Below are 20,421 nucleotides of genomic sequence, written 5' to 3'. Positions count from 1 at the left end.
CATCACATCAAGCTTATTTTCCTGAGAACTTCATGAATGTCCTTTTTTTAATGTAAATGATTCCTTTATTGTAAAATGCTGTTCGGTTTTCCTTCATTTTGATTGGTTGAAGAGCAAAGGTATGGTCCAGAGATACCATGATATGGGAGTGAGCATATTGTGTGATGTGTGCGCTTTGTGATTGTTTTCCCCTTTTGGATGAATGTGTCAAACGATTGGCATGTAAAGGATTTCCTGTATTCTAAAGTTAGATAATCCAACTATTGACAGCATAACGCCCCACTTAATGTAAAATTAACCTCTCTGCAGTAATTGTCCATGGATTTGCCTTGAATCATTACAGCACGGAAGGAGGCCATTCGGCCCATCGAGTCTGTGTCAGCTCTCCAAGAGCAATCCAGCTAGTCCTGCTCCCCTGCCCTATCCCCATAGCCCTGCAAATGTTTTCCCTTCAAATACTTATCCAATTCTCTTTTGAAAGCCACGATTTGAATCTGCCTCCACCACCCCCTCAGGCAGTGCATTCCAGATCACAACCACTCGCTGTGTTTTTTTAAAAAAATTCTCATGTCTCCTTCGGTTCTTTTGCCAATCACCTTAAATCTATGTCCTCTGGTTCTTGACCTCCCTGTCAATGGGAACAATTTCTCTCTCTTTACTCTGTCCAGACCCTTGATGATTTTGAATACTTCTATCAAATCTCCTCTCAACCTTCTCTGCTCTAAGGAGAACAACCCCAGCTTCTCCAGTCTATGCACATAACTAAAGTCCATCGTCCCTGGAATCATTCTAGTAAATCTCTTCTGCACCCTCTCTAAGGCCTTCACATCTTTCCTAAAGTGCAGTGCCTGGAACTGGACACAATACTCCAGTTGTGGTCGAACCAGTATTTTATAAAGGTTCATCATAAACGCCTTGCTTTTGTACTCTATGCCTCTATTTATAAAGCCCAGTACCCTGTATGCTTTCTGAACCACTATCTCAACCAGCCCTGCTACCTTCAACAATTTGTGCACATATACCCCCAGATCTCTCTGTTCCTGCACCCCTTTTAGAATTGTACCCTTTAGTTTATATTGCCTCTCCTCGTTCTTCCTACCAAAATGTATCACTTCACACTTTTCTGCATTGAATTTCATCTGCCAAGTGTTCACCCATTCCACCAGCCTGTCTATGTCCTCTTGAAGTCTATCACTATCCTCCTCACTGTTCGCTACCCTTCCAAGTATTGTGTCATCTGCAAATTTTGAAATTGTGCTCTGTACACCCAAGTCCAAGTCATTAATATATATCAAAAAAAGCATTGGTCCTAGTAACGAGCCCTGGGGAATACCACTGTATACCTCCCTCCAGTCTGAAAAACAACCATTCACCACTACTTTCCGTTTCCTATTACTTAGCCAATTTCGTATCCGTGCCGCCACTGCCCCCTTTATTCCATTGGCTTCAACTTTGATGACAAGCCAATTATGCGGCACTTTATCAAACGCCTTTTGGAAGTCCATATACACCACATCAACTGCATTGCCCTCATCGACCCTCTCTGTTACCTCATCAAAAAACACAATCAAGCTAGTTGAACACGATTTACCTTTAACAAATCCGTGCTGGCTTTCCTTTATTAATCCACACTTGTGCAAGTGACCATTAATTTTCTCCCAGATTATCGTTTCTAAAAGTTTCCCCTAAACTGACTGGCCTGTAGTTGCTGGGTTTATCCTTGCACCTTTTTTTTTTGAATAAGAGTGTAACATTTGCAATGCTCCAGTCCTCTGACACCACCTCTGTATCTAAGGATGTTTGGAAGATTATGGCCAGCACCTCTGCAATTCTCATCCTTCCTTCCCTCAGCAACCTAAGATACATCCCATCTGGACCAGGTGACATATCTACTTTAAGTACAGCTAGCCTTTCTGGTATCTCCTCTTTACAATTTTTAGCCCATCCAGTATCTCAACTTCACTTACTGTGATTTTTGGCAGCATCTTCTTCCTTGGTAAAGATGCAAAGTACTCATTTAGTACCTCAGCCATGCCCTCTGCCTCCAAGCGTCGATCTTTTTGGTCCCTAAATCGGCCCCACCCCTCCTTACTGTCCGTTTACTGTTTACATGCCTATAGAATATTTTTGGATTCCTTTATGTTAGCCGCCAGTCTATTCTCATACTCTCTCTTTGCCCCTCTTATTTCCTTTCTCGCCTCCCCTCTGAACTTTCTATATTCAGCCTGGTTCTCACTTGTATTATTAACCTGACATCTGTTGTACGCCCCTTTTTTCTGCTTCATCTTACTCTCTATCTCTTGTAATTCAGGGCGCTCTGGTTTTAGTTGCCCTATCTTTCTCCATCATGGGAATGTATCTAGACTGTACCCAAACCATCTCCTCTTTAAAGGCCGCTCATTATTCATTTACAGTTTTGCCTGCCAATCTTTGATTCCAATTTACCCGGGCCAGATCAGTTCTCATCCCATTGAAATTGGCCCTCCTCCAATTGAGTATTTTTACTTTAGAGTGGTCTGTGTCCTTTTCCATAGCTAATCTAATCCTTATGATACTATGATCGCTGTTCCCTAAATGTTCCCCCACTGACACTTGTTCCATTTGGCCCACCACATTTCCCACAACCAGATCCAGCAAAGTCCCCTTCCTCGTTGGGCCGGAAATGTACTGGTCAAGAAAGTTCTCCTGAACACTTCAAAAATTCCTCCCCCTCTTTGCCCCTTACACTATTAATATCCCAGTCTATATTAGGATAGTTGAAGTCCCCCATTATCACTACTCTATAGTTCTTGCACCTCTGTAATTTCTCTGCAAATTTCCTATTAGTTGGTGGCCTATAGAGTACCCTGAGTAGTGTAATGGCACCTTTTATTGTTTCTTAACTCTAAGCAAATAGATTCTGTCCTTGATCCCTCCAGGACATCCCCTTTCTTCAGCATTGCAATATTCTCCTTAATCAATACTGCCACCCCCTCTCCTTTCTTTCCTTCCCTATCTTTCCTGAACATCTTATATCTAGGAATATTTAATACCCAATCCTGCCCTTTTTGAGCCAGGTCTCCGTTATTGCCGCAACATCATATTCCCATTTGGCTAATTGCGCCTGCAGCTCACCAACCTTGTTTACTACGCTTTGTGCATTTATATACACGCACTGCAAGCCTATCTTAGACCTTCTTGTAATCTCTCTTAGTTTGATCCCATCTAATACCATACTGTTTCTTTAGTGCTATATGTCCTCTCCCAATCCTTTGTGCATCTTGTTTCTCCTTTCCAATGCTACATCCTGGTACCCATCCCCCTGCCACATTAGTTTAAACCTTCCCCCACAGCACTAGTGAACCTCCCCGTGAGGACATTGGTCCCAGCTTTGTTGCGGTGCAACCCGTCCGTCCTGTACAGGTCCCACTTTCCCCAGAATTGGCCCCAATGCCCCAGGAATCTAAAGCTCTTCCTCCTGCACCATCTCTCCAGCCACACATTCATCTGGCCTTTCCTCCTATTTCTACACTCACTAATGCGTGGCACCGGGAGTAATCCAGAGATTACTACCTTTTGAGGCCCTGCTTATTAATCTCTTTCCATCTCCCTAAACTCTTCCTGCAGGACCTCATCCCTCTTTCTACCTATGTTCGTTGGTACCAATATGGATCACGACCTCTGGCTGTTTACCTTCCCCCTTCAGAATGTTCTGCAGCCGCTCAGTGACATCTTTGACCCTGGTACCATGGAGGCAACATACCATCCTGGAATCACGTCTGCGGCCGCAGGAATGCCTATCTGTTCCCCTGACTAGTGAATCTCCTATCACTATTGCTCTCCTGACCTTTCTCCTTTCTCCTTCCCCCCCCCCCCCCCCCCCCCCCGGTACAGCTGAACCACCCGTGATGCTGTGGACTTAACTCTAGCTGCATTCCTCAGAGGAACCCTCTCTCACCAGTATTCAGACCTGAATACTGGTTAGAGAGAGAGATGCCCTCAGGGGACTCCTGCACTACCTGCCTGGTCCTCCTTGTTTGTCTGGTGGTCACCCTCTGCCTGCACTCTCTTAAGCTGCGGGGTGACCACCTCCAGAAACGTGCTATCCATGTAGCTCTCTGCTTCCCTGATGCACTGTAGTGACGCCAGCTGCTACTCAAGCTCTGAAACCTCGAGCTCGAGCTCCTCCAGCTGACTACACTTCCTTCACCTGTGGTTGTCCAGGACACAGGAAGCTTCCTGGAGTTCCCACATGGCATAGGATGTGCATTCAACGAGACTGAGGTGCCCTGCCATGCCTCTATTTATTATATTATTAACTAAATTTAAGAAAAATAAACTTAAAAGACTTTTTTTTTAAAAAAAGCTTTTAGCCTTTAGCTACACACTTAATAAATGACCTTGGGAAAATGTCAAGTGGGTTGGCAGCCAGCAAAAATTGATCATAATTTGACTGAATTATAGCAATTAGAAAATGATTCATTAAATGGTTTTCAATAGATTTAACACTTAAAGTGAAGTAATTAAGAAATGCCTAACAAGCAATGAAAATGTGCTGCAGGCTACTTATTGTTTTTAGTTCTATGCACCAGAACCTCCAGAATTTCCTTTTTCCTCCTACCATGTAAAACAAAGTCCTATTTTTCTTTTTTTGATTTGGGTCTGAGCAAAGCCTGGTTCTCTATAGGGTTTTCAAGCTGACTTTCTTCCTACCCTACCTCACAACATGGAAAATAGCCAATTGCGATGAATGAAACCACTTGGATGGAGAATGGGCAGCAGGACCTTGTGTTCAAATCTCCCTCTCTAACCTCCTCCAGCCCTACAACCCTCCAAGATCTTTGCGCTCCTCCAATTCTGGCCTCTTGCGCGTCCCCAATTTCCTTCACTCCACCATTGGCTATGTCTTCAGCTACCTAGGCCCTAAGCTCAGGAATTCCCTCCTTAAACTTCTCCGCCATGCTACCTCTCTGTCTCCTCCCGTAAGTTGATCCTTAAAACCTACCACTTTGACCAAGCTTTTGATCAACTGTCCTAATACCTAAGTGTCTCGGTGTCAAATTTTCTCTGATCATGCTCCTGTGAAGCGCCTTGGGATGTTTTAGTACGTTAAAGGTGCTGTATAAATGCAAGTTGTTGTTGCATTTGGGGGGAAGGGAGGAAGAAATGTTTTCCCATGTTGTAACATCCTATTATTCTCATTATTTACTAGAGTAGTGTGGCTTTCTGAAATAGTTGTAAAGTCGGTCATTTTTCATTCCTGTGCAAGCTGTTCCCACGATGTGCACGCCTGGCATGTCCATTTTTTTTTATCCCACCGAGAGCCAATCAGACATGCTAATGTTTTGTTGACCAGCCATGCACACCATGGGAGAAACTTTAGCAGGAGTAGCACACTTGCATCATGGGTCAGATGATGCCCAAGAGATCAGGAGTGGGCTCAGCAGGAATGGGCACCAGAGAACTACATTTTCACTGACTTCAGGACACTAAGGATTCTACACCAGTTAAGTTGATAGGGTTAGATGAAGGAGGGTGGGAGGAGGCTCATGGAGCTTAAACACCAGCATGGCCCAGTTGGGCCGAATGGCCTGTTTCTGGGCTGTACATTCTATATGCAAGTGCTGAATCATCATGGGCATTCCCCAGAATCTTGCACTCATTTCCACAAATGGAGAATTTGGTGCTAACGCCCTATGGTTTTTGACACTTTTTTTTGCCAGTGACAAATCACTTGCCCTAACCAGAGGTCATACAGACTTTGTTTTCTTTAAAGAGTCTGAAGGAGCAGTGATTCAGCATTGCGCTGAATCAGAAAAATTTATGGGAAAACAGACCCAATCAACATTCTTTACAGGGCAATTTTTTTTTCCCAATTGTTGATGATCGCAATAAGAGTAACGGAATTACAGCAAGATTTTTTGATCTCTTTTGAGAATAGCCATCTTCTGCTGTTTCTCTAACCAAGCAAACCATGCAGTTAGTTTCACAGCTAAATGTAGGGATACAATTAGAAATTGAATACTGCTGTGTAGTGTTTTGCTTATTCTGTGGAAGTTGAGATGGGAGAACGAGTGGTATGCCAACAAATTGTAGAGAAGAATGTTCTGACCAATAAATCCTCTTTATCTGTAGAAAACTCAGAGGCGCTGTTAAGAGGTTCCACACTCGTATGTAATCCCCTCTTACTCTTGTGAACATCTCACCTTCTGAGGTTTTACAGGAAATAAAGCAATGTCCTACGTGCAAAGTTATTTCTTGGTTACAACAGGTGACTATATTTATCCTGCTTTAGATCCTCCAATGTTTACAAACCAGGTATCAAGAAGATAATAATTCAGTTGAAAAACCAACAGGTGAATAATCGAAGGAGAAAAAGACCACCCCAAATGAAAGTTTAGCTCAAGATTTTCATATCTGCGAATGTTTTGTATCTATATTTGTGATGAAAGTTGAAATCCAAAAAACCTTACCCTCTTTTTTTTTTTGTGTGGGGAAAGGAACTGAAGGTAAAATCCATTATTACAGACCTAATTTTATTTTTTAACAAGACAGAATTGCAATAAGGATACTGTCTCATAAGTAATACTGCACAACTTCTTGTACTCCAGTCTATTCAAAACACTGCCACTGCTTCCAGAAAGATGAGTAATTTCACAGGCAGGATCTTCCTGCATTTAGAAGCCCAATTAGAAAACCTCTAATATTAAAAATATATACATAGATTTCTATGGTGGTGGCTGTACCCTGGTCAAATTTTATTTGTAATGCCCACTGCAGTTCACACAGTCATTCACCAGCAATACAATCAAGATGCAATTAGAGTTGTAATGAAGGCATGAGGCTACATTTGTTTCCAGTCTTGGAGCTGACAGTTTAGCTCCCGAGCCCTGTCCTGATCCATTTCTGCTTTTGTCAGTTGCCTGCTTTCCAGCAGCAATTTTATTTGTTCTCTGACTCTGATCCCACATTTCCCCAAGACACATTTTTCTTCTAAGCCATTTCTGGATTTCTACCAGTCATCAGCATTCCTGCATTGACCACTAAATTCATCAGAGCTGTAAGGATTCGCTGTCTGCCAGTGAAGCTTAAAGCAACTTTGTTGCACCCATAGGTTTACTTGTGCTCTAAATATTTCTGTACCAATTCAGTGAAGATCAACAGCAAGTCATGGTACAACGGAGGCTTATTATCATACATCCTTTTCTTTGGTCATGCAATTACTAAGCATAACAATTTGTCACAGCACATTACTATCCCCTCTGTTTAACCTTGCATGCCTTTTGAGTTGAAACTTGTGTTCCATTGTTTGGATGTTAGAGCTTTGCATTGTTTTATGAACTACACTGAAGGCACCAGAAAGTCGAGACCAATGTTCTCCAATGAGACTGTCCATTTAATAAATCAAAGCAAAGTCTAGCGAGGTGTTAGTAGAACCTGTTTTGTTCTGCTGCTGACAGTCTCTGGAAGGTCCACTTGTGCTGTGCTGTACTATTTTCTGGATCAGTTTCTAAATGCTATTCTTTGACAACACCTGGAATTTTGTAAGTTGGTCCGGAGTGCAGCTCTGAGTTTCAATCTGTGTTTATTCTAACTTTCCTTTCTTGAGCCTATGCCCTTGTTCTGGAATTTTTAGGTGTCAGCCATGGCTCAGTGGTAGCACTCTCACCTGAGTCAGAGGTTTTGGGTTCAATTCCCACTCCCAGGACTTGAGCACAAAATCTAGGCTGCCATTGCAGTGCTGCACTGTCAGAGGTGCCATCTTTCAGATGAGACACTAAACCAAGGCTCCATTTGCCTGCTCAGGTGGACGTAAAAGATCCCATGGCACTATTTCATCCTCGCCAATATTTATCCCTCAACCAACATCACTAAAACAGATTATCTGGTCATTATCACCTTGCTGTACACAAATTGGCTGCCATATTCTCTACGTTACAACAGTGACTACACTTCAAAAGTACTTCATTGGCTGTAAAGCGCTTTGGGACGTCCTGAGGTTGTGAAAGGTACTATATAAGTGCAAGTCTGTCTTCTTTTCTAGCAGAAAAGTATATCTATTTCCAAATTATTGAACCTCTTAATCTTTAAAACATCTGTAGAATCTCACCTTGTCCAGTTTTCTCTTTCTAATACCTTGTTTAAACTGGTGAAGAAACCATATGCAATTTGGTTCCTTTTTTGCCAGTTTAAAAATACCCAATTCCCTGAAACCCAGCACTTTACTGGCAGAAGAAACTATTCTTTGCTTTCACTCTGCCACAGTTTATAGTGGTGGGGAAGCTAAATCGAAGTAACTGGCAGCCAAAAAAACTTGGTACTAGACTGATTTCCTGCCCACCTCGAGCATCGGTGCCACTGCCGAGTCGGTAAGTGCTTACTGGTGTTATGGCGTGATGGTATAAAACTGGCAGAATAAAAAAGGAGCTTCTTTTATAAATGGTGTCCGTGCTGTCTGCATGTGTAGCTATTTGCATGTATTTTAAACTCTGCCGAGAGAGGAGCCACAGCACCAGTAAGGCTCCGAAACCTGATGCAGTGAGGAGACAGTCACGCTCTTGGAGGCCACGTTTTTATCCACCGCTTTCTTCCTCTGAAATTATCCAATATAAACTGTGGTTTCATTGGTAGTGAAACTGCAAATGTGCAGAACCAGGTTCAAAAGCAGCTGCGCCCTATAAATGAGGTGCAAGAGAGCTCCAAAGCACAAGAACAAGTGTACGCAATTGCTAAGATTAATCAGCAAGGAGTGGCAGCAGTAATGACTAGAACACACCCCAGAGATTAATGAATCACTCTGGCCTAAACAGATGGCTGGACAGGTGTGATAATGTAGCTATTGGGGAGTCTGCCTTGGGATGTTGCCACTGTTTTTTTGAGACTTACTGGCTCACAAGAGCTGAGTCATCATCTGCCACACAGCAAGAGTCTGTCCTCTCTCACAGAGTTCTATTCAAGTTCAGAGTGACTATTAAACAGTTGATGCGATTTCAGTTCATATCCTAACCGTTGATTGCCAATATTTTCATCTTTGCAGTTGGTCATTGTGCAGACAGCAGGAAGGTGTAGGATCACAAGGCAGATTATTTTTTTAAAAATTGGTTTAAATGTAATTACAGTCCTTGCAGTTGAGATTTTAAATGCTTGCATTGATATGGCTACCTCTACACAGTAGTTATTAAATCATTTTTGGTATTTTGATGTTTCAAATATAAGATTCAAATAGGAAGTAAATTGGAACTATTAGGTGTACAAAGTAATGGTCTAAAATCATGTAATTTGTGAAACAAGGTTAAATAGTTAGAAATCCTGCAGTTAGAAATGTAAATAGTTTGTGATACCACTGAAACCCCTGTAGCATTTGTGAAACTGTACAGGTAAACGTGAAACACTGGAATTTATTCTTTTGCCGCTTCTTCCATGTACAAATATACAAACAATGACGGACAGGAAAAGACCCTCTAGTCCATCCAGCCTGTCCCACGCAATCATGATACCTTGTGTATCAATATATATAGTCCCCACCCCACACAATGTGACCATCTGGGAGAAGCAAAAAAGGCACAAAAACCCCAGGCAATTTGGGGAGGGGGGGGTGCGGGGGAAAATCTGGGAAATTCCTTTCCGACCCCTTTGGCGATTGAAACTAGTCCAGAAGGTCACTCTGGCCCTGATAATTCTATGCATTACCTACCTTAAGAGGTGATCTCCGCCCCAGCCAGAAACAGGTCCAGCTCTCGCTTGAAGGAATTCAGCGAATCAGCGTCCACCACACGAGCCAGCAGCCTGTTCCAGAGGTCCGCTATTGTCTGGGAAAAGAACCACCTCCTGACATCTAACCTCGATCTGACATTGTACAACTTAAAATTGTGACCCCCCCCCGGTCATCCCTAATGTATTTAATTGGAATAAACTGTCAACTGGAACACAATCTATTCCTTTCATCTTCTAAACCTCAATCAGATCACCCCTAAGTCTACGCTTCTCTAAAGTGTAGAGTCCCAGCTCTTTTAGCCTACTTTGGTAACTAAGATAAGTGCTGTGTACACTTTCTGCTTCTCAACTGTAACAGTACAAGGCTCTAAGGAGGATGGTCACGTGGTTATAAAGACAATGGCTTATTTTAAACTTTAAATTCGTTACATTTTTAGAATGATATTTAAAGTTTTGTATGTGTTTATACCTTGAAAATTGCTCATTTATAATAAGTCACAGGCCTGTTAATCAGTCACAGTTTAACAGCCTTAAGCATTGACAAATTTTAATGAAGTCTTGGTTTTGATCTGATTTGAGGGGGGTGGAGGGGTTTGAGTAGGCTCATTGTCTCTAAACATGGTGTTGGGAAACTTTTAGCATGAGATTTTTCCCTCAGTCATGACTTTCCCATTTAAGCAGAAGATTGAATTAAATTTTCAAACAAGAATACAATGAAGGTTGGAAAGTGCCACCACTGTACACCCACTCAATCCTCAGTGGACTGTGTATAAAGCATCTTGACATGTTTCAGACAGGAACATAGAACAGTTTCCTTTAGGGGTTTGAATTTCTACTTGAAAGAGCAGTAGTGAGTCAGTAACTGAGCAGTGCTTCACACATTCCTTCCCTCTAAATCATCAACAGTAACAGTGGGGGTGTGGGGGGTGATTTTGTTGGCTTTGGAGGAATTCTTGCAAGTGTTGTGTGCTGAATAGACGTTCTTGAGGGTTGGTCAAGAATCATGTGCTTGTCTTCCGGTTGTCCTATTAATTGTGATCACTTGTAAGGTTCATTTTTTTTCCTTACCAATTATCTCCCCACCTTTCCTCCAGGGGCTGACTGCAGGGATACAATTCCACAGGCACCCTCTATTACCCTGCAAAAGTGACCATTCATTTATGTGTGACCCTTGATTGTGAGTGTCTGTAAGCAGTTTGACCGTGGAAGTAGGGGGAGCATTACAACTGAGCCTAATCTTGTCCTCGCCTAGTATCCTCACGCACTGCAGAACCAGGAGGGGTCAATGGGTAACGATCACGGTGGAGGCAATGGTTGCCTCCCCCCTCCTCTTTAACTATGCCCCTACTGTTGTACTGTCTGAGCTCAAACAATTTAGCATAGATCAAAATGTGAAAGCTGCCTGGTCAGCTACTTCCTGTATACACTCACTCTGCGAATGCAAAAGCAAAGATTAATTTTTTGGCTGTTGGGGGGGCGGGGGGGGAAAACCCCTGAAACATTAATTCATGATATGGGTACATTGCAATTTGACTTTTGATGCATTAATTTTTTCAAATCTTCGACAGTCAGCCACCACCTTTTAAAATATTGTTGATCTAGTTATACTTCCTCCTGTTCTGTTTCTTAGCCCCCCCACACCAAGATCATTGCTTTTAGTATTGTGAATCTCATAAGGATGATAGGGAGGACCATTGCCTTGAGGTTTCCACACTATTTTTGTTCCGTTGTAAAATGGCTTGTTTAGGCAGGCACTGTTTAAATTGTATTCACATAATTATTAGCTGTATAAAGCTAATTGTGAATTTTGTATTCCGTAACCGCTGCCATTCTGTGAAAGTGGTTTGGGGCCCTGGTGTTGTGGGAACCCACCACAATGTGAGGTGATCTTATTGAAACATATAAGATCCTGAGGGGACTTGAAGGGGTAGATGCTGAGAGGATGTTTCCCCTTGTGGGAGAGACTAGAGCTAGAGGCTACAGTTTAAAAATAAGGGGTCTCCCATTTAAGACGGAGATGAGGAGAAATTTTTTCTTTCAGGGTCGTGAGTCTGTGGAACTCCCTTCCCCAGAGAGCAGTGGAGGCAGGGTCATTGAATATTTTTAAGGCTGAGTTAGATTGATTCCTGATTAACAAAAGGAGTCAAAGGTTATAGTAGGTAGACGGGAAAGCAGGGTTGAGGTCACAATCAGATCAGCCATGATCTTATCAAATGGCAGCAGGCTCGAGGGGCCGAACGACCTACTCCTGCTCTTAGTTCGTATGTACCCTCTTTATATTATGGGATGGAATCCACAGCAGCCGAAATAGAAAAACTGCTTGTGCCTGTCCGGTGGTGTCACTGTTTGTGATTTTAGGCATCTTTCTCATTTGAGGCAGTATCCCAGAAGAGTGGAACTGGGAAGTCCTCCACCATTTTGCACCACTCTCTTTCCCCCTCCATTTTCTTTTCTTTGTCTATGCTTCCAATCAAGGCTGTTGGAAGCCAGTAACCCACAATTCTTGTGCAGATGGTAATAAAAATGCAGCTTGCAGATGGTAATAAAAATATAGTTCCTTTTGGCTTTTCGTTTAAGTAGCAACCCAAGAGCATAGCAGCTCATAGGACCTACAAAAATGTTAGTCTCTGATGCTGTGTCATGTCCAGAGCTCCCCTACTATTTGAAAATGCGATTTAAACCATAGACATTTATAACCTAGAAGGCCATTCAGCTCATTGTGTCCGTGCCAGCTTTTTGCTAGAGCAATCCAAAACTAATCCCACTGTCCTGCCCTCTCCCCATAGCTTTGTATCTTCCTCCGCTTCACGTATTTTTCCATTGTCCTTTAAAAGATGTAAAGGCTTCTGCCTCAACCACTTAATGGCAAAGTGTTCCATGCCCAAACAACCTCCTGCATAAAGAAATTTCTCCTAACCCCTCTTCTCATTCTCTTGATAATTTTAAATTGATGACCTCTAGTCATTGACTCTCCAGCCAGAAGAAATAGTCTTTCCCTATTCACTCTTAAAAATCTTTCCTAATTTCTCCAGGAATTGAAGATTAATGTCCATGTCACTGCTGCGAGCAACCAGAGAGAAAAATCATCGGGGCATTTAAAAACTGGTGTGTTTTTTTATTTTCTTTTTTAACACTTTTTTTTGTTTATTAGTTATAAAAATATAGGAGTTGGAATGGTGAGGGGGGGGGGCAGTGGAGAAAACAGTCAAGAATCATCCGATTGAGTCACGAAGAGTCTGTTCCTTTTCCAATTGGCGTGGGAAGACGGTGTGCTGTGAGGATGGATGTGTTTGGCGACCAGTGTCAGGAGGGTGGGGGCGGGGCAGTTGGAGGCGGGATGTCATGTAATAAAATCTCCAGGAATACATCCAACTAGAGTTGGCAACCCTACCCTGTTGGTATCCTCATGAATCTACCCTATATGCTCGAAATGGCTCTCCAGTGTAAAAATACTGTTTTTTTTTGTTTCTTGTAAACAATTTTACAACACCAAGTTATAGTCCAGCAATTTTATTTTAAATTCACAAGCTTTCGGAGACTTCCTCCTTCCTCAGGCAAATGTTTTTTGTTTCTGGTTAAGGTACTTTCCTCAGTGGCTAGGAAAAGGTCTGTATCGGCCTGTAGGTGCGAAGCCACTCTGCTGCTCTGCACAGACAGACCCAAAACGGGGCTGCCTCTGTGATGATGTTGTCTCCAGAGTCATCTGCAGCAAACCTCTCGTTGAGTTTTGAACCATCCAGAGGCAACAGTGTCATTTTTGTTTATTTGTCTGTACTGCAGTTTGCCATAAGCAGGAATGCAGTCATCAACAGTATGGTGAAATAAATGCACTATTAATCCCTGTATGTAAATGTAAACTCATACAATAAATCTAGGATTAATGCCTCAATCAGTAATTCCCTATTTAAATACAATATAACCCACAACAGTCCACAGATGTGCAAACCTAATGTAAGACCATGTTTTCGGAGTCTTTTCCTAACAGTAAATATTGCCATAGCCATTCCTGTTGTAACAAACTTCTGTCTTTAATTTATTGAACCCAATGTCATTCCAATTTTTTTTCAGGAGGGCAGTGGGTTCAGGTGGATTGGTAACTCCTAAGCTGTATCATAATACAGCTTTTAGGTTAATAATTAACTTTACCTTAGTTTATTTTGCTTTCCTTTTTGAATGTTTTTTTTAGTTGGATGAATTTGTTTTGGACAAAATCCATTGTATTTTTCTAAATTTGAAGAGGAAGTCATACACAGTGACAAATGTTTCTCACATTGTTTAATCATATTTAGCAAACTTCAATACTGTACTCTCCGCAGTTTGAGTCACAATGGGACACGGCGCACTAAAGAGCCAGTTTAATGTGCTGATTCATCTGCTGGAGTGATGGCATTGTGCCAAGAGTTGGCATGTACATCAAAGGCAGTGTGCTGAAAACTAGCTTTGGCTTGAAATAATGTTGGTAAATTGTTCTATTGATCTGAGTACAACATGAAATGTATTTTTTAAAACATCCTCATTTAAGTAGTGGCGATTGGGTTACAGTCTTAACCAGCAGCAAGATATTTCTTTCGGAAATCAGCATTTCCTGAAATTTGCCTAGGGTGCAGCTGATTTTTGGATTGTGTCAAGACAACTGATACGAACAGCAATATCGTGTAGTGACATTGTAATTGGGTGGCGGAGCATAGTTGAAGCTGCTTAAATTAACACCTTGTCACCTCTTTGTCTCCAGGAACCAGTGGGAGCCTTTATGTATATTCACCACCTTTTAACTTGTGACACTATTGTTTGCCTCAATGAGTTGGCTGTTAGCTCTTGAAATCCTACTTGTTTGACAGTTGGCAGAGCACACAGATAAAACTGTGCTTTTGAAATTGTGATGTGGAGATGCCGGTGATGGACTGGGGTTGACAATTGTAAACAATTTTACAACACCAAGTTATAGTCCAACAAATTTATTTTAAATTCCACAAGCTTTCGGAGGCTTCCTCCTTCCTCAGGTGAACGGTGTGGAAATTTCCACACCGTTCACCTGAGGAAGGAGGAAGCCTCCGAAAGCTTGTGGAATTTAAAATAAATTTGTTGGACTATAACTTGGTGTTGTAAAATTGTTTACAATTTGAAATTGTGAACTGTGAAATGAGAGCCAGCCCATTCCCATCTTTGCCGACTATGTAACGTCTTATGGGGAGTGGTGTTTAGATCACTCTGCTGCACCTTTTAAAATTCAGGTTGGGGGGAAACCCTCTAAGTGGAGCAGCAGCCGTCTTTATTTTCTCCTCACTGCTTTGTGCATTGTTCCCAACAATTCTCATGGCTTCTGTGCAGCAAACCCATGCTTTCTGGTTGAATTTGCATACGTCTTGGGTGCCCCACAATGATGGGATGCTAGTTCAGTCACCCAATCTGATTTCCTAATTTGGCATGTTGCTGTTTGAAGATACCAAATGGAGCCAGAAGGGAAGGAATATCTGGGGAGTCTCCACAAAGTTGCTCTTGCACGTATTGTGACCAATCACATGCCGGCGCAACTATTCTCACAATTGGTTTAGCTGATTGTACAGTGCCTTTGAAAGTGATTTGGGGGCAGAGTTTTTTTTTCTAGGGGTGGACACAGAAAGATGTGGGGGTGGGGGGAGAGAAGGGCATGAGTGGTGAGGGGTTTAAGGAAGTATTCAGAGATAGCTTTGTCTGTGATTGAGACAGTGGGAATAGAGAGGCCACGTGAGATGGCAAGATTGAGAGGGTGGCCATGAATATGGGTTGGACTGTTTATACCTTGGAGAGGGCAAGGCGAGTTGAGACGGAGATTGAAATCACCTGAGGATGAGGAGTTGCTCCATGCAGAGGCTGAGGAAGGAAGGGAGGATATCTTGTTGTGCAGCTTGAGATGGGACTTTGGGTGGTAGAGAATGAGTATTTTAAAGGAGAGACAAGAGGGGTGGAACAAGGTGAGGTGCTCAAAGCAAGAGAAGGTGCCAGAGGAGTAGGGGGAGAGACCAAGGTAAAAGTTGGTGATAAGGGCCACTCCACTACCGTGGCTGTTTGGGTGGGACAGGTGGTTGAAAGTGTAGTCAGGTGGGCAGGCTTCAGTCAGAAACAAGGTGTCTTCACTCGTGAGCCAAGTTTCCGCCAAGGCCATGATGTCAACATAATCATCCGCAATAAAGTCATGGTTGGCAAGGGCCTTGTTTACAAATGAATGGACATTCTGGAGGGAGATACAGAGAGGGACAACGATTGATTGTTGATCCATGGGGTCAGCGGTGGGAGGAGTGAGCGGGACAAGGAGGTTGGCGAGATTAGCCCGCCAGCAAGTGTGCCGGGCGGGAATGTCGGCGAGAGAGGAGGATGAGGCATTTGGGAGTTTATGCTCATAAGGAGGCAGCGACGAGCACCTCGATGAGTCCTTCGGAGAATGTCAAGAGGCGAAGAGGGAAGCTGTGGGCTTATTTAAGATGAACTCAAGCCTGGGAAGGTGGCAGGAGAGAGGAGTGGTGAAGGGTTGAGGTAGGAATTCGGGGTGGCAAAGCTCATGAGGGAAGAAATGAAAGGTGGCTTGACTGGTTGACAGGAAGGGACAAGGACAGGAGAGAAGGGTAAAGGGTGATCAAAGTAATGGGTTCGGGTACAGAGCGGCAACCAAAATGCGCGCACAAATGGATACGGTGGAAATGGGACAGGCCTTCCTGACGTCTTACAGCTTTTAAACTAAAAGGACGTTCACTTTATATCTAACGGTTTTTCTGCAGTGCACTCCAGTCTGTATACCCAATGATCGTTTTGTTTTGCCTTGTTGTCATTCTATTTTAGAAATTCCTTCATCCATAACCCACCATGGAATATGCTTAACAATTGGCAACCCACTGAGATGCACAGTCCAATCTGGACTTGAAGGGATGGAGGTTGAAGGAGAGATAGCTGTGTCATTTTTTACACTTGCAAAAATGAGCGCACAATAAATTTGAGAATGATATTACACAGCGGGTTGTCATCCTGTCATGAATTGGTAGCACTTAAAGTTCATATTAGACTCAGATTTACTTCTCCTGTCCCCACTTTGTCTGGTGAGCATCTCCGACTATTGGGCCTGGTTCTTCAAATTCTCTCATCTCTGCCTCATTACAGCTGTAAACACCAGCAGGTATGCAGAGAGCTATCGAATCCAGACATATGCAGAGTACGTTGAGAAGAAGCAGGAGGAGAAGCAAACCAAGCGGAAATGGACAGAGGAAAGCTGGCGTGAAGTGGAGAGGAAGAGGCTAAAGACCCAGTACGCTCCACAACCTTACCTTAGCCAGATGTTTGATTTCAGCAGGTGAGTGTTAACAAATTGAAACACTAACTGCATTTGACAGCAAGTCCACAGTAATAGTAAACAGTGACTGCTTAATTTGTGTTTCATAACCAGTTTTTTTTTGCATGAAACATCAATACAGTGTTAACCGAAGTTGTGGGTCGGAGGATTTCTCTGGGGTGAAAGCATTCTGTTGAAGTACTATACAGCTCTTAAGTTTGTAAATTAATCAAATTACAACCTTACATGCTTTAATTTCCCAATTTATGAATTAAACAGCTCTTTGACATGAAAGCACATTTCAAAATGAACTTGTGTTTGACCAAAGTTTACACATGCAATTAACACAGTTGTATTTTCCCGAAGGATTTCATGTTTGAAGAACTAGGGACGTCACTGAAATTGCCTTGGGATGAATCTAGTTGAATAGCTTGAGGGTTTAAATTATTAAAAATACCATGGATTAACTAGTATGCTATAATTTGAATTACCAGTTTACTAAGACGACAGAATTTTTAACCCCCATTTTATTAAATAGCTAAAACCAATTATTTTATAACCCGTCCTTAAAATTATCTGCTGACTTAACTTGGAAAGTGGGATGTGAAATGGGCATATTTGTAATTGGGGACCTTGCTTGACCTAGGCTTTGTAATGGCATAATTTCTGAATAAAACCACACTAAATTTGCAGTTTTCGGTAAAGGAAGGTGGTTTTGCATAGTAACGTTTGGTAAATCTGGATGTGAAGTAATGTCTTATTTTTAAATGTTGAACGTGGTGCCCTCTGCATTATTTTGGTAGATTTTTACTGTTCACAGACTCATAAACAATGATATTTATGTATTCACATATAATACTATGCCAGCTTAAGTTTGAGACAATAATTGACACTTGAACTTTATTTGGTTTACAGTTGCCTGTGGGATTCATTGCCCAATTACTGTTGCTCCACGTTGGAACCTGGTGTGATTCTCGAATTAATCAAGTTCCAATGTGGTGTAATTACTAGCTGCTCTGTCCAAACTGTAGCAAATGGGAACAAAGAAACCAATTGCAATAGCAGGATAGCTTCCGTTCTGATCTGAATGTACCCAAAATGCAGTCCAGAACGATGCAATGATTGCACATAGCAATATGATATTATATATGGGTGGTTTTTAAAAAATGTGGCCAGCACAACCAGTCCAAACTACAAAAATGTGCTTTTCTGTATTTGGGTGTCAATGTGAGCCAAGTTGCAGCCACCAGAATTGAGGCACGAGAAACCAGGGATATGGAGTGTTGTATATGTATTTTTTGGGGGGAACCGAGATCCTCTTTAACAGAAGCCTACATGCAGTATTAGGGGAGAATTCAGTGGGGTTTTCGGTGCTGCTGATATATATTGTTCACTGGAGCTTTTAACTTCAGGGCATTAAACATGCGATATCAGACTGGCCACCTAATATATGCCCTGCCCAATTTTGTTTTGCATCGGGAGGGGTGTATAACAGGCTGCCAAACTGAAAGCACCCATTTTATGCCCCTGCCGAAGTTGGAAGTTTTGCACATCGTGTCTGGTTTATGTGTAAACTAAGGAGAAACCTGATTCTCCATTGTCCCTCAAGTTAGTGCCAGAAACATTTTGGCTAATACCAAGTGAACTGATCAAGTGACACTTGTACAATATATTTTTGCCACTACTTCACTCTTAGTCTGTTCATTTCTATCTTTACTCATTTTGTTCTCAAATTTACCTCTTGCTGATTTTTTTTTTGTCTCTCCTCTTTCCGGTTTCCCTCTTAAACTTTCTGCTTGAATTTCCAATCCAAAGAAGGTGCATGTGCCCGTTTTCATTCTCCCATCTTGGCTACCCATTACCTTCCCATTATCCGACTGTAGCTAAAAATCTCTACTCACCTCACTAAATTTATTCACTCTTTCCACCATTCTACCATCCTTCTCTAACTCTCAACTTTTTTCAAGCAAATCAAATTTAACAACTTCAGCTTCTCCTCTGTTGAAATCCTGACTCTTCGGAAATTCATGGTTCACCAATAGCACAGGCTCTACTTCTCTTCCACTGATCAGGCTGGCTCTCATACTGGTTTTTTTTGGCCATCTTGTCTAACTCGGAACAACTCTGCCACTATCCTGCCTCTATCCCCGATTGTCTAAGTAATTCAACTAATCTTGATCTTTTCCTCATTTCAAGATGTAACTGTATCACTTTTCTGACTGCTGTTTCATATCCACCTCCTTGAGGAATACCCTGCAACAAATCACACTCTAAACCAGTCCTGCCCTGCCTGGCATTGTATGTCAGCCAACTAGAATTGTGCACTGCCTTTCTTTGGTGCAACTGCTGCTTTGATTCTTGACTATTCTATTCATGCTAGTGTAGTAAGTGAAATGAAAGTTGAGATAAAAGTTTCATACCTTACTCTTTTTAACCCCGGTGACAAGTGCAAAATGCACTCGCTGGCCTAAGTTTGAGGCCCAGAGTATTTTAACTCCCAGGCGGACATCTACATGCCGCTCACCTGAAACGGGCAGAAAGTAGCAGCAGGCCGGCAGGCGGGAGAGGCAGTTTGGGCAGCCAGAACCAAAGGAAGACTCACTAGAAAGCAGGTAAGTCGCGGGAGGAAAGGGAGGTCGAATTTAGGGCAGGGGAGGTTGCAACTTGTGGGGCCCAGAGGAGCGCACCTGCTTCTACTGTCATTGGATGTAACAGTCTTCTGCTACTACTAAACTCTTCAAGATGGTGGATGATACTGAACAGACCACAGATTTACAGAGCAAGTATTATATTTAGATTTAAATAGCAATTTGAAGCACAAAACATTGACAAATACACTAAAAGAAAAAATATATAACAATAGCTACAACGAGCAAGCCAGTAATGGGCCAATTACCCTTGTTAAGAATTTCTGAAAATCTGAGAGTCTTGGGTAAGTTCCATAAACAAAGTCTTGGTTTCTGACTTGGCAGTTTCTGCTGGTTGCATCTTCTCATACAACTTTCTAGATCAGTGCGTCTTATTTTAACATATTGTCTCCTGCAAGCAGCGAGAGGTAAAAAGCCTTTTATCTGATCAAGTACCAGAATTCAGAAGATCTCCAAGCCTTGTTTCAAACTCCAGAATTTATCCCCTCAAATTGTCAAATAGATACCCCTGTTAGCTCTTCGGGAATATAGTTGTCAGCTTGATTCAATTGGTAGCTCTCCAACACAGCTTGAGGCGGCTAATGCTCAGGTGAAGTACTGAGAAAGTGTTGTATTGTCGGAGGACGTGGCCCTTGTCGATGGGATATTAAAACGAGGTCGAATCTGCTGTTTGGTTCAGTTGGCTGTTGAAGATCCCATGGCACTATTTGAGAAGAGGAAGAAGGGGTTGTCCTGGTGCTCGAGCCAACATTCCTTCCTCAAGTAGCATCATCTATAAACAGA

The 20,421-nt window shown here is 42.3% G+C and overlaps 1 protein-coding gene and 1 long non-coding RNA gene across 8 annotated transcripts in view; one reads left to right on the top strand and one right to left on the bottom strand.

The window, feature by feature from the left end:
• parn (poly(A)-specific ribonuclease (deadenylation nuclease)) overlaps window positions 1–20,421 on the top strand; it is a 100,345-nt gene that overhangs the window by 68,537 nt on the left and 11,387 nt on the right. For all 5 annotated transcript variants that reach the window (XM_068003407.1, XM_068003405.1, XM_068003406.1 and 2 more), the window contains exon 22: window positions 16,822–17,011. In XM_068003407.1, the coding sequence (XP_067859508.1) occupies window positions 16,822–17,011 (190 nt within the window). The remainder of the gene's footprint in view (window positions 1–16,821; window positions 17,012–20,421) is intronic.
• The window catches only part of LOC137340715 (uncharacterized), a 59,008-nt gene continuing 56,450 nt past the window's right edge, over window positions 17,864–20,421 (bottom strand). For all 3 annotated transcript variants that reach the window (XR_010966862.1, XR_010966860.1, XR_010966861.1), the window contains one exon: window positions 17,864–20,410. This is a non-coding gene — a long non-coding RNA (uncharacterized lncRNA). The remainder of the gene's footprint in view (window positions 20,411–20,421) is intronic.

The sequence above is a fragment of the Heptranchias perlo genome, chromosome 22, assembly GCF_035084215.1.
Source record: "Heptranchias perlo isolate sHepPer1 chromosome 22, sHepPer1.hap1, whole genome shotgun sequence".
Lineage (NCBI taxonomy): Eukaryota > Metazoa > Chordata > Chondrichthyes > Hexanchiformes > Hexanchidae > Heptranchias > Heptranchias perlo.
Note: the sequence above shows the minus strand (reverse complement) of the source record. Positions and strands in the feature narration are given on the sequence as shown.